The sequence below is a fragment of the Leucopleurus acutus genome (genome assembly GCF_964270905.1).
Source record: "Leucopleurus acutus genome assembly, chromosome: 10".
Taxonomy (NCBI): Eukaryota; Metazoa; Chordata; class Mammalia; order Artiodactyla; family Delphinidae; genus Leucopleurus; species Leucopleurus acutus.
Window position 1 is genome coordinate 2431452 of NC_139153.1, and position 16687 is coordinate 2448138.

Sequence of the window (16687 nt, forward strand, 5' to 3'; positions counted from 1 at the left end):
TGTCACCCTCCGTGCCCTGCTCCACCCAGGGGCCGCGAATCTGGGCAGGGTTCGCACCCAGATCCTGCACTCCCCATGCAGGGGTCTTGGCCTCTGCAACCCCTCGTGTTTGGCAGGCACTCTGGCTGGTTTTAAGCTAAAAGATTCGGGCAACTTCCAAGTGTTAAGAGTGAACAGAAACTCAATAAAGAGTGCCCCACCAAGTCTTTTTGTTTCCAGAAAGGCAGTTTTGTCCACAACCCCAGTGCCCCACATTGTGACAAAACCATTCCCTAGGACTATGCCAGGAGAAAACAGTGAGATCCCAAGTTCCTCCCACCAGCAGCATTTTCTGAAATGTAAACAGTTTATCAAACACTTTATTCAGAAAAAAATACAATGTTTTAAGAACTTAATTCCAAAGCACTGAAAGAGCCCGAAGCTAAACAGAAAACAGCCTCTGCTAAGCACTACCAGGTCACGCTGAGAACCGCCAGCAGGGTCAGACACCAGGAGACAGCTGTGGGCACAAGGCCCCCCTGCCCCCCATCATGAGTTGATGGTGGTACCTCTCCCTTTTCCCAGGCTGCCCACCCACCCCACTGGGGTTCCCCGGTCACAGTCAGGACACCCCCTCCCCCAAGAAGCCACAACTGTTAACACCGTGCTACCTCCTCCAAGGAACACCCCCCCCCCCAACCTGTCATCACCATGGTATTCAGTGCAGCACGCCTTGGCCTTGGCCTCTGTAAGTCCTGCGCTACTGGGTGTGAGGCCGCTTGGCCACAGGCTCCTCCTCCTTCTCCCGCTTCAGCCATCGCTCCAGGAGGTCAGCGCCTCTCCTGTGGGAGAGCGGGTTCTTCTTCAAGAACTGGCTGGACCACGGGGGCACATCTGACTCTGCCTTTTGGGGTGCTTTGGTGTCTTCCTTTTTGGGCGACTTTGTGGCCAGCCACTGCAACATCCTCTGGCTGCTGCCACTTGCCTTGGGCTCCTAGAAGAAAGAAGGAAAAGCTCAAACCACCAGCTCAAGCTTGTGGAAACAGGCCAACTCCAAGGGAAGAAAGAGGGGAAGAGGCATTAGGTATTGACCTAGGCTTGGAAAATGTCACCAAGGGCCAGATGGGGCCCCTAATCAGGAGTGGGATAAGAGGAGCAGAGTGCGTTCCAAGGGCTGCAAGGAGTAGGGAGCAGCTCTCAGAGGAGGCTTCCCGGAGGTGTGTGGGACCAGCCAGAGAAGAGAGCTGCTGGGCACTCCAAACATGGGCAGACAATGAAGCAGTGTCAGGGAAAAGTGTGTGCTTCAGCAGGACCAGGCAGTGTGGTGTGGGGAGGAGAGTCGCAGGGCGGGAGTCAGCCGAGGGCCGGAGCACAGCTCTCTCCCGCGGCACCGCCCTCCGCACAGCCCCCCACCAGCCCCGCTCCCTCCGCTTTCTCTACACCTTCGCCAACCCCAGACTGAAGCTTCTGAGTTCACATGATGCCACCTCTCCAGAATGTGAATTCTTTTTTTTTTTTTTTTGAATTCTTCTGGAGGAAAGACCATGGCAGAAATGGGGCAGTGTCTAGTGCAAAAGGAATGCATACAATGACATTTTTAGAGACGGGTAATGAAAAAAAGTGTCAGGGGTGCAGGAGTTCGACAGAACTGAGAGAAAAAAGATGACACTGACAGTGAGTATGAAAACTTAATAAACTTAGAAAAGTGGGGAAGGGGGCAGCTGTTCTAGCCATCACTGTCCTTCACACTTCTCAGGCACCCTAAGACGCCTACTTTGGAACACTCAGATCCATGTCTTACTTCAGGTCCCTCTATGCCACCTACAAACAGTTGCTACTCCTAAATCTTCACCCCGGGTATCAGCAGGGGCCAGCTTCTACTCTGGAACTTCCTTCTCACTGAGGCCTCTTGCCTGTTCACCTTCCCTTCAAAATACATCATCTGGATCCCTGCCAATTCTAAGAAGTTAAAGTTCACGGCAGGAATGTTCTCAGATCCCCCTGAAGGAGAACGACGATTGGAATTCCTCCATCTTGTAGCTGGGAAAAGAGGTGCAGAAAACAGACATAAATCACACATCTGGTTGGCGAGGGATACAGTTATGGTCGAGGGCTCCTTGTCCTTCTCACAATCACCCTCTAGATTAGGAATCCTCAAACTTGGGTTATTATCAGACCCACCAAGGCAGCTTCTTAAAGATACAGAAGCCCAAGCCCAGCCCTGAATACTGAAGCAGTAGGTCTAGACAGAGGCTGGCATTTACATTTTGAAACAGGTCTCCTGAGGACTCCTGGGTCGCAGCCAGCTTTGAGAGTCACTGCTCTGGTCCACCTTGCCATGCACGAGGAGGGTGAATTTGGGGTGGTTTGTATTCAATCTCTGATTGTGAAAGGTCATGGCATAAAATTAACAGGTCACACTGACAGAAGACAGAAAGCTCAGAAAGGACTATCGTAGTCATAGGCCCTACCTTTTTGACCAGCGAGTCAACAGGAAGCAGACACTCAGGAGTGTTGTTTCGGGAGTTGTTCACCACGGAAGAGACTGCATGGAAGGTGATGTTCTCTGTGGGGTGAATTAACTTCAGAGCTTCTTGAGCTGAGACCTCCCCAAAGTCCAGCCACTTAGAGACTGCCTCCTCTCCATCTAATATGGCAGGCATCCTAGCCCGCGAGGTGAAGACAGTGGTTGGGAGCCGCGGGTGGGGTGGGGGGGGGGTGGGGAGAAAGGCCCGGTCAGTTGAAGCGCAAACTGCCCCAAGCAGCAGCTCACCCTCTCTCTGCGCCTCACGTGCCAGTTGCTGCCCGGTGTCCCCCCCACCCACAGGGCACAAAACTCAACACCAGGAGACCCAGCTTAACAGAGTCAGATGGCAAAGACAGTGCCCCGTGCTATGAGTGGATCCACTCCAGTGTACACGCTAGCAAACTGGTGACCTTTACGACACTCCAGCCTAGACTTAAAGGGAAAATAAACCCTGGAAAACTTGTCTATCAACAATACTCTCCAGCCATTATCACCCATGGAAGATTTATCTAAGAAAGAGCTATTTATATAATTGTGAACAAAAGGAAACTATGGCTCAGAAAAGCAAAGAGCCTGCCTCAGATGACTCCTGGTACCCAGCAGATGTTAGGAAAAGATCCCTTGTTTAGCCCCCAATTTTATGTTCTAGGCCAATGCAAAGAATGTACACACTTCATTGGTGGGTGGTACAGATAGGAGATAAATGCGTTAACATCTATTTTAATAATTATTATTACTTCAACAAGTCAAACATTTTATTTTATTTTAATTTAATTTATTTTTTTGGCCGCGCTGCATGGCTTATGGGATTCTTAGTTCCCCGACCAGAGATCGAATCCAGGCCCTCAGCAGTGGAAGCACGGAGTCCTAACCACTGGATCGCCAGGGAATTCCTCCAAACATGTACTTTTAAAAAGTATTTTAAGGGACTTCCCTGGTGGTGCAGTGGTTGGGACTCCAAGCTCCCAATGCAAGGGGCCCAGGTTCCATCCCTGCTCAGGGAACTAGATCTCACACACATGCTGCAACTGTGGAGCCCGCCTGCCACAACTAAGACCTGGGGCAACCAAATAAATTTAAATAAATCAATAAATATTAAAAAAACGGGTATTTTAAGATCTTTTAAATCCAGATGCATTTTATGATGAATGGCATCTCTGCACTATCACAGTTTAATTGGCAATAATTGGCAGCACTTTATTTTTCTTAACAATGTATAAAATAGTGGTACAAAATCTTAGATTAGATGAAATAGGAATTTATTTTAAGGTGAATTAGCAAAAACTAGAACTATTATATCCCATGAAAGCATCATTTCAGACAGAACGCTTAGGACAAGAGGGCTAAAACAGGTAATCCAGTTTGTGCAGCACTGCATTCTTTTCAGCAAAAAATCACAAAATTACTTCTGAGGACACTCAGATCTGGCAAAAACTGTGAAAATGTTACACTAGTCAGTTCTGCTAACGTTTTTTACTTTATTAAATATCTTTTAAAATATTTATTTATTTGGCTGCGTTGTGTCTTAGTTGCAGCACACAGGATCTTTGTTGCCTTGTGCGGGATCTTCGCTGAAGCATGTGAACTCTTAGTTGCGGCATGCATGTGGGACCTAGTTCCCTGACCAGGTATCGAACCCAGACCCCCTGCATTGGGAGCACAGAGTCTTAGCCACTGGACCACCAGTGAGGTCCCATAACGCTTGTTTTTAAAATGAAAATCTGTTCCAATGTGATTGATCTATATTTTTTTAGAACATAATGCAAATTTTGCCTTTGCTTATATACGGTTTTGTCTGTGAGAAACACAAAGTGACCACAGAAAACTGCACCCTGCTGAACTGAGCCTTGTAAGAGTACACAAAATGCACACATCTCAAACACTGACGGCTACCTTGGCTCACTGCATATTATCCTCCGAAGTGCTCTGCTCTTACTTTGCATTTGTAAACTTTTCTCTATATTAAAAAAACTATTCGTTCAACATCTGAAACACGTCTAAGCTTCCTGGCTCAAACACGCTAAGCAGTGCATGCAAACAGAAAACTTGTAAGTCTTGACCAGAAGCTTGAAATAATAATAAAGCGTCTTGAAAGCAAGAAGAGAACATGTGACATCTCCTGAGCAATAGACATAAAGGATCCACAACAGTAACAGGGCTGGGAAAAAAGGAACATCCACGGCTGGAACAATTGCAAGAAGTGTTATAAAGTCAATACCAGCCAGGTCTGAAGGAATAGAAGCAATGGCAAGATTTAGTATATGGACCGAAAGCCGAACAGTAAAAACACTAAAAAACTGGAAGCTTTCTCACAAAGAGAATGCCCTCTCTAAACACAAAGACCACAAAAACACCACAGAGGTGGCTCCTCTTAGCGCTAGTAATGGCTGTTTTGGTGGCCCCAAACACTGCTGCAATTTCCAGAGCTCTCAGCTGTTGGGAGAAGACATGAGCACAGATGAAGATGCTGCTAAGGAATTTCCACTAGTGATACTGAAGTTAATTGGAGGAGGCCATACATTGCACCAAAATGTTCAGTTTTGATTAAATACGTATCTATTATAAAGGCACGCCTCGAAGGAACAACGTTTCAAAGGCAGAAGAACATGCCCCAGGATTTAAGACTGCAAAAGATAATAATTTTGCGGAATCTTCCTTCTACCACTGCACAACACAAGCTGCAACTCTTCCGACGCTCACTTCCACAAGTCAGTTTCAGGTCTTTCTAAGGTAAAATGCCATATTTATTGTAGTATCTATGTACTTCTTAACCACTTAATGCATGGAACGATAGTACTGTTTTTACTAGATTCCTATTTTCTTTTTGTTTTACTGTGTCACTGACAAAATTTTTAAGTGTAGTCCCCTTAGTCCCACATTTCCCGTAAGTCCTATGGTTCTCATAGTGCAATTCTGCATAGTGTGGTGATTTTTAGGAATCTCTAAATCTGTGCGTACAGAAGCTGCCTTCTGTGCGTACAGAAGCTGCCTATCTAAAAGCAAAGAGGACAAACCCTGCCCTGAATCCTTTTGGACCCAGGCATGAGAAGTGTGACTTGCCGGTGGTGGATGTCATTCAAGCCTTTGCAGGAATCCACTGTGATGATGGTGTAAGAATACAGGCAGTCTCCTCCCTCCGGGGGCTCCCAGCAGTCAAAGAGCCCGGCCATCGTCAGCGGCCTCCAGTTGTCCCAGACTTTCTCCCAGTCCTCAGGGCTGTCTGCAGCACCGATGCTCTCTGACTGGAAGCAAAATCCATGGTAGATTAGATACTCAGCAGCCGCCCTCCCCGCTGCAGGTTGGGTACTATTACAGACTCGAGAGCACGGCAATCATTTTAGAAGGAATTCAGCCCGTGCCTTTAGCATGGGTCCTCTTGATCCACCGTCGCGGAAGGAAAGAGGCTTGGTGGCAGATACTCACTGAGGCAATAGATTTATGGCTCCTCAACGCTTTCACAATACAGTTTAACACCTTCAGTGGATATTCCAGCCTTCCATGACCTGGGTCATGATTCCGGCTTTCAATTACAATGTTAACTTGAATTAAGCCCAGCTATTTCTAAATGATGATGCTCTCATGCAATTTCATGCCCCTGTATCTCGCAGAAGCAACTTTCCTCTGCCCCAAAGGTCTTTCCTTCCCTTTTTCATCATGCCAACTCCTACTTGCCATTTAAGATTCAGTTCAAGGCCTAGAATACAGAAAGCTGGAAAGTGTCACCTCCACCCTAACAAAAAAAAAGGTAGAGGGCTTCCCTGGTGGCGCAGTGGTTGAGAGTCCGCCTGCCGATGCAGGGGACATGGGTTCGTGCCCCGGTCCGGGAGGATCCCACATGCTGCGGAGCGGCTGGGCCTGTGAGCCATGGCCGCTGAGCCTGTGCTCCGCAACGGGAGAGGACACAACAGTGAGAGGCCCGCGTACCGCAAAAAAAAAAAAAAGGTAGAAAATCTAAATAACCGTAACTTAAACTCATCAGAGAACTGAGGTCACAGGGCAACCAATTAGCCTGAACTTTATGGAAAGACAGGGTCATCCAAGAGGAGATGAGACACCAGTCCTGGCTTCCCAGTGGTAACAGAAGGAAAACAAGGCCTCCTTCATACAGCAGGTAAGAATTCAGATAAAATTATCAACAAATTGCTCGATGCAGAGTGTGCGCTAGCCTGAGGGCACAGAACCCCTGGGGGCTGCAGACATCAGAGAAGTTTGCCTCAGCTTGCAGACCACCCTCCACAGGTGCTCACGAGAGAGACTGGGCGCAGGAGACTGGAGAAAGCTTCTTCGCCAATGCGTGCTAGACACGGGGAGCTCTTTTGCCTCGGGGATGGTGAGAAGCCTTACCTGGTCACTTCTCCTCTAAGGAACAAAAAGCTTAAGGGACCAGGGTAAAAGTGATAAATCCTATGCTCCTAAGATACAGGTAAAGACCCCCTGAGGCTGGAAAAGGGCAAAAGAAAAAACCCTCTACGCCCCTGGAGAAGCAGGATCACTGAGAAAGCCTGAGCCTGAGAGCCGGGGACACAGTTCTGCTTCAGCCTGAGACTGAACCAAGGCCACGGAGAGCTCTCTCCACCTCCCTGTACACCAGATGACAAGCAACAGCAGTCTGCTTCTGGGGGAGGGGCAAGAGCATGGAGAGATCCTCTCGAAGGCACAGGCTCAAAGGGAAGTAACAAGAGCTGCAGGGAGCAGGGCTATTGAGAAAAACCCTCTGGAAAACCAACCCTTACCCTGAACACACGGTGACAGCAGAGAAATATTTAAAGCCTGTGATGCACAACAAAACCAAACCCAGTTCAGCTCCGGACAAGATCAACTCAACCTCGGACATTAATGGCCTAATAAAAGAATAAACAGGGGCGTCCCTGCTGGCGCAGTTTAACAATCTGCCTGCCATTGCAGGCAACATGGGTTCGATCCCTGGTCTAGGAAGATCCCACATACAGCAGACCAACTAAGCCCGTGCACCACAACTACTGAGCCACAACTACTGAGCCCGCGTGCCACAACTACTGAAGCCCACGCGCCTAGAGCCCATGCTCCGCAACGAGAAGCCACCGCGATGAGAAGCCCACGCACCGCAAGGAAGAGTAGCCCCCGCTCGCCACAACTAGAGAAAGCCCGTGCGCAGCAACAAAGACTCAATACAGCCAAAAAAAAAAAAAAAAAAGAATAAACATATCCATTTCCAGACATAAATATTATTGATCTCAGTCTCTGTCCTACTATGTCTGGCAATCAATAAGAAAATTATAAGACATACAAAAAGCCAAAAATGAACTGCCAAGATATATACAAATCAACAGGACCAGACTCAAGAGATTACATTTCCCAAATGCTGAACTATCAGACAGGAATTTAAGTGTAATTACTATATATATATATATATATAGGCTATGTATTACATATATACATATATAATAGCTCTTATAGAAAAGGTAGACAACATGCATGAACAGGCAGATAAGCAATTTCAGTGAAATAAGACTGAACTTAAAAACAAGTCAATAATCACTCAAACTGAAACACAGAGAAAAAAGAATGAAATATACAGAAAAGAACATCCAAAAACTATGGGACAATATCAAACTAACACATATATAAATAGAATGTCAGAAAGAGAAGAGAAAATGGGGCAGAAGAAATAGTTGAATAGATAATGGCTGAGAATTTTCAAAAAAACAGGAAAGACATCAAACCAAAAATCCAAGAAGCTCAGAGAACATACCAAACACACAAAGACATAGACACAGATACACACTGCTGATGATACCTTTTCTGTTTTGATTTGGGGGAAGTAGATGAAGTAGGGCTGCGTCTTGTTTGTTCCCTGACATCGCTGCCACTCATAGAAACCATCTGCTAAAACAACACAGCGCCTTCCCTTTCCCAGAGGCACCTGAGGGAAAACATGAGCAAGATACGGTCTTAGTGACAGAAACATGTTTCACAGACTTAAAAATCTCAGGTCTGCCAATGTGTGACCTCAGAGCAGTTAATTCCTCTGTATGTCACATTTCTTACGTATAAAGTCACACTTACACAGATGTTGAAAAGATTAAATAATGTACATAGCAGGAAACAGGCACTGTGGTAGCTAGTCTCCAAAGCTGGCCCCACAGAGAACCACGCCTACCAATATTCACATGCCATGTAGTCCCCTCCCTCAGTGATGTCAGGCTGGCTCTGTATGACCAATAGAACGCAGCAGAAGTGACGCTGTTATGATTTCCAAGGCAAGGTCACAAAGCCCTGCGGCTCCTGCCCTGCTCTCTTGGATGGTGAACTCTGGGTAAGCCAGATGCCATGCGAGATGCCTGACCACCTTGACACCCCCTAGCAGGCACATGGAAAGGTCTCCAGTTGTTCTACTCATCCCAGCTGAGGTGTCACACATGTGGGTTACGAAGCCACCTGGGACATGCAGCTGTCATCTGATTAGAACTACATGAGAATCTCTGGTTGAGTAAAAACTGTCTAGTTGAGCCCAGGCAGCCCATGGTTTATTATGAGAAATAATAAACTGCTGTCTTGGCATGCTTTGTCACACAGTAATGAACAGAACAACACTCTACATTAATAACTGGGAACACACTTTGGAACTATTTCTCAGGTATATAAGGCACTAATAGTTCTGTTAGATAAAATAACGAATATGTGCCTTTTCCCTAGACCAGCTACCTACCTTAAAGGACCGTTTCTCCATTATGGTATCACTACGGCAGTTGCTAGTGTTGAACTGCAGCTTGGAAGGATCAGCTTCTTTAAACCAAGATGGGACCAAGCCCCACCGCATGGGAGCAATGACACGCTCAGATGAGTCTGCGCCCTGCCACGAGAAAGGTTAAGATCCAGTGAGGAGATCATAATGAAATTTAGAAAACCTAATTCAGTACATGCATTACATTACTACGAGTCTCAAAATACAAAGAGGATTATTAATAGGGAAATATTCTACTTGAAAACAATTTTAATGATGTATCATGATGTGAGTAATTTGAGTTCTCTAGCAATCATATTTATCAGAATGTATGACATTCTGCTTGGGTAGGATGGGGGATACAAAGAGGTTTAATTTCTGTAAACTTTTAATTAGTGCCTACTGCAGGAGGGACATAGTACTAGGCCCTGCACTTCACATGGCCCCAGCTCTCAAGAAGCACACGTTACAGGCAACCATCATGTAAAACGGTACATGCTATGATTAAGGGATACATAGGGTAGTACGGGGGCACATGAAAGGTGCTTAACCTCAAAGGGCTTGCACTATAACTTGTGAGGCCGCACAGACATTAAAAATATGAAGTACTAAGATACTGTAGGCTAAGGGCCATATAAGTGGTACAAGGAGTGTTAAAAAAGTTCAGTGGAGAGTGCTCTGTGAGAGATGGAATGGAGAAGTATTATCAGCTCCTTGGGAGGGGCAGAAGGGGAGGGAATAGGGTGAGGTGGATCTTGGATTGGCTCCCACAGGAGGTACAGGAATCAGACAGAGAAGAGATGGGAGGAGAGACCAGATATGAAATTAGGGGCCGTGTCAAGAATGTGCAGGAAGTGGTTTTGTGCAGCCAAGTTATAGCAAGCCTGAGGATGCTATTTTTAGGAAGGCCTGCTTACAGGACTGGCCCTCAGTTAGGACGTGAGAACTTGGATTGTGAGTGTTTCCACCTTCCCCTAACTGATAAGGATGGTACACTATGCCTACTTTGTGCAAAAAATGAGGTTTATGCCGAGCACCTGCTTTCCTCTAGGAGTCTAGCATTTTGGTACTTGCTAGGCAGAGAGTGCCTACCTGACCAGCCCCCAACAAAAACCTTGGGCCTAAGTTTCTAATGGGTTTCCCTGGGCAGAAACAGTGCACAAAGCTAGCACACTTTTCACTGCTGGAGAGAAAACATGCTTGGTGTGTCCCCTCACAGGAAGGAGAGACTATAAGGAAGCTTGTGCATAAATTTCTGCAGATTTCTACTTGTTTCTTTTCCCTTGCTGATTCTATTGTGTATGCTTTCACTGTAATAAACCTTAGCCACGTCATATGCTGAGTCCTTCCAACGCATCTCCAAATGTGGGGGTAGTCTTGGGGCCTCACCCTCAACACATAGTTGTTAAACTCTTTTGGGTTAACTGGCCCCTTGAGAATTTGAAGAAATCTACAGATTAAAATGCGCGCGCGCGCGCGCACACACACACACACACACACACTATTCTCACGGTGTACTACACTGAGCTGGAAGACACCAGTGAGCAGACAGTGCATTTTAGGTTCTACTAGGGTGGTACAGTAGGTCTGGTGACAGTAGTGAGAATAAAAGACATTCAAAAGATAGAAAGAAAAAAAAAAAAGAAATTGTGGTGTCAAATGGACAAAGAAAACAGGGATGATTAAGGTTTCAGGCCCAGAAGCCTGAAATAATGATGGTGCTATTGAACAAAAGAGAAAAGTCCGAAAAGAGGTTTGATGTGGGGGAATATCACACACTGAATTTCAGATAACAGCGGGAAGTCTGTGGCAGCTTGGAAAAACGGTCCCGAAGTCTTCGACGCTTCTCCCATCAAGAGCTGTGTGGGGGACCTATGTGCCCTTTTCTTGAATCTGGACGGGCCTGTGACCTGCTTCTATCCAACAGAATGTGGCACGAGTGACACTGCATGATTTCTAAGGCTAAGTCAGAAGAGGTTTTTCAGCTTCCTCCTTGTTTGCTGAGACACTGCCTTTGCTGCCCTGAGCTGCCATATAAGAAATCCAGCTACCTTGGTGAAAAAGCCCAGGCTTTGTGGAGAGGCCACATGTAGGGGCTTTGGTCAAAAGCCCCAGTTCAGAGCCAACATCAACTGCCAGATAAGACAGTGAAGATGCCTCTAGATCAGATGTTGGTAAACTTTTCTCTAAAAGGCTAAATATTAAGTACTGTAGACTTGACAGTCTTTGTTATAAACGCTATTATAGGGACAGAGCAGCCATAGACAATAGATAAATGGATGTTGCTCTGTCCCATAAAATTTCATTTACAAAAATGATCAGAGGGCCCTAGTTTTCTGCCTCCTGCTCTAGATGATTCTAGCCCCAATGCCTTCTCAGCTGAGGCCCCAGACTCCAGGGAAGAGACAAACTATACCTGCAATGCCCTGTCCTAATTCCTCACTGGTGAACATAATATAAAGGTTGTTCTGAGTTAGTTCTAGAATAAAATCCACAGACAGAGGTTTACTATGTCCAACAAGCATGTGGAATTAAAGCTTAGGAGAGAGGCAGCATGGTATAGAGAATGGGTCAGCAAACTTTTTCTGTAATGGACCAGACAGTAAATATTTTTGGCTTTCTGAGTCCACACAGTCTCTGCTGCAACTCAACTCTGCCACCGTTGGTAGTGTGAAAGCAGCCAAAGAACAAGTGAGCATGGCTGTATTCTAATAAAACTTTATTTATAAAAACAGGCAGTGAGCCAAATTTGGTCTGAGGACCATGGTTTGCCAACCTCTGGTATAAAGGAAAGAACATGGCCTTTGTAAGAAGACCCTGGTTCAAAAGTCCCTTCTCCGCTACTTATGAGGTTAGATGTGTGGCATGGAATAGGCACACTAATTGTAGTTTAATATTTTTTGAGGTTATGATGAAAAAGAAACAGCAAAATCTTCTATACAAAGGTGACTGGTAAAGCCATTAGGATAAAGTTTCTTAGAGAGCAAATCAATCACAGGATCAAACCTGGGGGTACAAAAACAAAAAAAGGAGAAATGAGGAAAAAGTGCAGTCCAACAAAAAGCTCCTAGAGAGATAAAAGCAGAATGAAAAAAGTTGAAAGGATGGAATTCCAAGAGGGGAATCGTCAGTAGTAGCGTCTTAGAAGGGCTTCCCTTTTTTTTTCTCTTAAATTTATTTGGCTGCACCGGGTCTTAGTTGCAGCACGTGGGATCTTTAGTTGCAGCATGCGGGATCTAGTTCCCTGACCAGGGATCGAACCCAGGACCCTTGCACTGGGATCGCGGAGTCTTAACCACTGGATCACCAAGAAAGTCCCGGGCTTCCCTTTTGTTTAAAGCTAATTCCTCCACTGTGCTCTTCACAGGATCCTGTCCCACTTCTTTCAAAATCTTGCCTGTATTAGTTAATCCCCTTGCCATACAAACACACACACACACACACACACACACACACACACACACACACACACACAAAACACAGAACCATTCTTGTTATACACGGCAGGTAGGTTGTACAAAGTTGCCATGACACTGAAGTAGGGAACACTGAACTGCAGCTCTTAGGGGAAACACCGTTAGGTTTCCAGGAACCTATAGTGAGAACATCTTCATCAACTGATCAATATACAACCTTGTCTTCTGTGTGTTTTTGTTTAACATATTTATTATTATATGTTAAACTTTATTTAACATATATTGTTGGTTCATTAATGTTGAATTCATGACCAGCAGCCACAGTAACTCAAGCCTGAATGAAGCATCTCTAACACATGTATTTTCTCTGTAAGGCATATTACGCCCTTCTTGCATTTACGAATTCTAGCCTGCACTTTACCACTGTGCTTGGGGACAATTTTCAACACTAAGATCACCAACAAAAAGCATAGAAATGCAAAAAACATGGCAATAAACAGATCTCAAAAAAGACACTTGTTTATAGTATAAAAAGTGGAACAAGAAAGTAGAACTTCATCTTACTTGATCTCAGGAATACGTATTTGGGTAACTTGAATATTTCACCACTCTGTATGTCCACGAATGGCTACAAAAGCATCATGAGTATTATTTTGGGGGTTACAAAGTAGGCAAGTAGGCAAATTTACCAACAGAATCTACGAAGAATGAGGGTCAATTGTATGTATATATACATATATACATATATGTGTTTCCTTCTCCTTAAAGACAGAAGCAGCCTTTAAAACCAATAAATGAGCTCGCAGGATAACTAAGGAAAAGGTGGCCCTGGAAGAAATGGTAGGGTAGAGAATGAAGGAAGAGAAAGAATGTGTGAAAACACAGAACTTCTGTAAATCCTCTTTCCCTTCCGGAATCAAATGTGTCAAATGTGCCTTCCAAGCAGAAGGGCCCCCTGTACAAACCATAAATGAAAATAAGAGATAACATTATCTCACAGCCAACTAAACAATCTCGCATCAGAAATTTACAAGACAAAGCTCTAAATCTGAGGTTCTGGACATGGGGCAATTCTGACACTGCCCGCCCCCACCACCTTCACTTCACCAAGCCCGGGGGTGAGGGCTGGCCCACTGGCATCCAGTGGGTATATCGAATGGGTATTTGGCAATGTCAGGAGACATTTTTGGTTATGATGACCTAGGGAAAACTGGCATCTACTGGGTAGAGGCCAGTGACGCAGCTAAACATTCTACAACTCACAGGTCAGCTTCCCACAACAATTATCCCACTTAAAATGTCAACAGTGCCAAGACTGAGAAATCATGCTCGTAAAAATTCCACTGATCACCTTTAACCTGAGTGTGTTCAATGGACAATTGTAAACCAAACCCAAATACAGGGCTGCCCCATACTGGGAGCAATGAATAGAAAGCGGTTTCTAAGCCAAAATACTGAAAATATTGCTCAATATTAGTCATCTTTTCCTCTACCCTCTTGGACTTGTAACCTGAACAGCTGGTAGCACTGGGGGTAGATAAATGAAAGAGGAAGTAATTTGCAAGTCAGTGGCTTCAAATGCAAATGTTACAATCTATACACATGCGCTGACATTGATGATACGGATTAGTGATCTGAAATAGTTCTATTTTCGCTTTACAATTTACTATTTTCATTTTCAGATAAATGAAACCTCAAATATTTATCAAAATTAGGAAACCCCTAGCAATCTTTATAAAATTTATTAGAGATGTGGAGTCAAAACATTCCATCAGCAAACTGACACCACTGACAGAAGAGGAGGGCTATGCTGTGCTTAGGGGCTCCACCTTCCCCGTTCCTAGTTCCAGGAAGTATCCACTGGAGTGGGAACAGTGGACTGGACCTCGGTACCAGCTCTTCCCTCACTGACTGGGTAACCCAGGACCACCCACCATCTTCCTACACTTCTGTCTTTACATCTGTTAAAGTTTTCTTCCAGCTAACATTCATTCTATAATTTTAATGACGTGGTACAAAGAGAACCGAGGCTAAAAAAATAAGAAACCTCCAACAGTTAATCCTTCTTTCTCTTCAAATTATTCCTCCCTCTGAAACGTTTTATTTTTTCCTTTTCCAGTCAAGGTTCCCCATGATATTGTTTTTACTTTGATTTGCCTCTCATTAAAAAAAGTTCTTTTAGTTTCAACAAGTATGCATCCACTAAAAATGGCTCAAGAATAAACTATTTCATGTAAATGGCTTCATTCAACCAAAAAGATCAAAGGCGTCTGGTTTTTTTTTTTTTTCAAAATAATCTGATCCCCATAACGGAAAAATGAATCTTTTTTTACTACCATATTATCACAACAGTTCTGAAGAGTATTTAGCAGGGTAGTATAATCAATTGTATCAAGTGACTTAAGCATTATGGATCAGACAGAATAAAAATCCAGGATGGAAACAATCAGGATTTTAAAAAACATATCAAGGATATTTAACATATTTAAGACATGGAAAAACTACTGATTTCTGGAATGAAGCTTTTTTTTTTTTTTTTTTTTTGTGGTACGCCGGCCTCTCACTGTTGTGGCCTCTCCCGTTGCCGAGCACAGGCTCCGGACGCGCAGGCTCAGCGGCCATGGCTCACGGGCCCAGCCGCTCCGCGGCATGTGGGATCTTCCCGGACCGGGGCACGAACCCGTGTCCCCTGCATCGGCAGGCGGACTCTCAACCACTGCGCCACCAGGGAAGTCCTGGAATGAAGCATTTTTATTACACTGCAGGTATGCATGCATACGGGCACATACTCCCTCCCTTTCAGGAGATAAAGCCAAGAACCAAAACATGATTATAAGTTATTGGCCACTCCAACACTACAGAAGTAGATTCCACAAAGATAAAGAATGCAATTAAACTTCAGAACACCAAACCAAATACCTCTGTTCCTAGCTTCAGTAAAAGACAAACTTTATAAAAAGACTGAAGACGCAATCAGAAAGAATAGAAACTTAAACGTTCAAGAAACGTCAGAGGTGTTTTTAGACTAGCTAGTCTTAATCCTGCCCTAAGCCCAGAGATTCTGACTTCGCTTATGGACTCATAAGGGGCATGGAAATCCTTTTTTTTTTTTTTTTAAAGATATTGAAAAGTCCCTGATGATCAGTGAGGTGTGAAAGACGCTACCTTAAAGTGTTTTCAAATGCATATGAACCGGGCAGGCACCAGGGCTGGCGCGCCTCTTGCAGAGCAGCACTCAGCTGGGGCCCCAGGAACAGTGACCCGTCCCGGAGGCCTCAGCACAGGCGCAGCGACGGGCGCAGGGCAGGTCAGCGCTCACCTTCTCCACGTGCAGCCGGGACAGGAGCACCGGGCTGCTGGACTGCGGGCTCTTGTTGTACGACGGGCAGTACCGGTCCGGGTCCCTCCACTCTGGGAGCCGCCGCTGGCCCTGCCGGTCCCGGTAGGCGCAGGCCCGGGCGAGGACCTCCTTCGACAGGTGGCAGGACGTCCGCCCGCACATCCTCGGCGCTGCGATCACCGCGGCCCTGGGCGCGAGGACGGGGTTCGAGCGCCTCACACGCGGGCCTCGGGCCTCCGCCCCCAGGGTCTCCCTCCGCGCCCCGCCCCGCCCCACCCTACCCCCACCCCAGGCCCGCGCGCCGGGCTCACAGGGCCACCTGCCGCCCCGCGGCCCGGCCGGGCGAGGAAAGGAAGCTTCTCAGCCGGGGGCTCCCCCTGCCTAGCCGGCCCCGGCCTCCCCAGCTCCACCCCGCTCCCTCCGGAACCGCTGACCCTGAGGACCGCGCCCCACCCCCACCCCCACCCCCGCCGCCCGTCCGGTCTCACTTCCCCCTCAGGCCCGCCGCCCTCCCATCCCGCCTCGGCTCCGCTCACCCCCGCTCAGCCCCCGTCCGTCCCACTTCGCCTCCCCCTCAGGCCCGCCTGCCCGTCCGCCTTTCCCCACCTCACCTCCACCTCAGACCCAGCGGCCGCGTCGCTCTCCGCGCCACCGCGCTCCCCGCACCAGGCCCCGCCCCCAGCAGGCCGGCCCCGCCCCCCAGCGGCCGGCGGTTCCGCCTA

At 46.4% G+C, this 16687-nt stretch overlaps 1 protein-coding gene across 1 annotated transcript; it reads right to left on the reverse strand.

Moving 5' to 3' along the window:
* Nucleotides 1-739: 739 nt before the first annotated feature.
* Nucleotides 740-16622, reverse strand: HMCES (5-hydroxymethylcytosine binding, ES cell specific; the record flags this gene model as incomplete). Its single annotated transcript, XM_082848936.1, has 7 exons — nt 16577-16622; nt 15945-16152; nt 9195-9338; nt 8283-8408; nt 5567-5748; nt 2451-2643; nt 740-973 (listed from the first exon to the last, which is right to left on the reverse strand). Exons 2-7 carry the CDS (start codon nt 16125-16127, stop codon nt 740-742), a joined length of 1062 nt encoding a protein of 353 aa, XP_082705062.1. The 5' UTR covers nt 16128-16152; nt 16577-16622.
* Nucleotides 16623-16687: the final 65 nt, after the last annotated feature.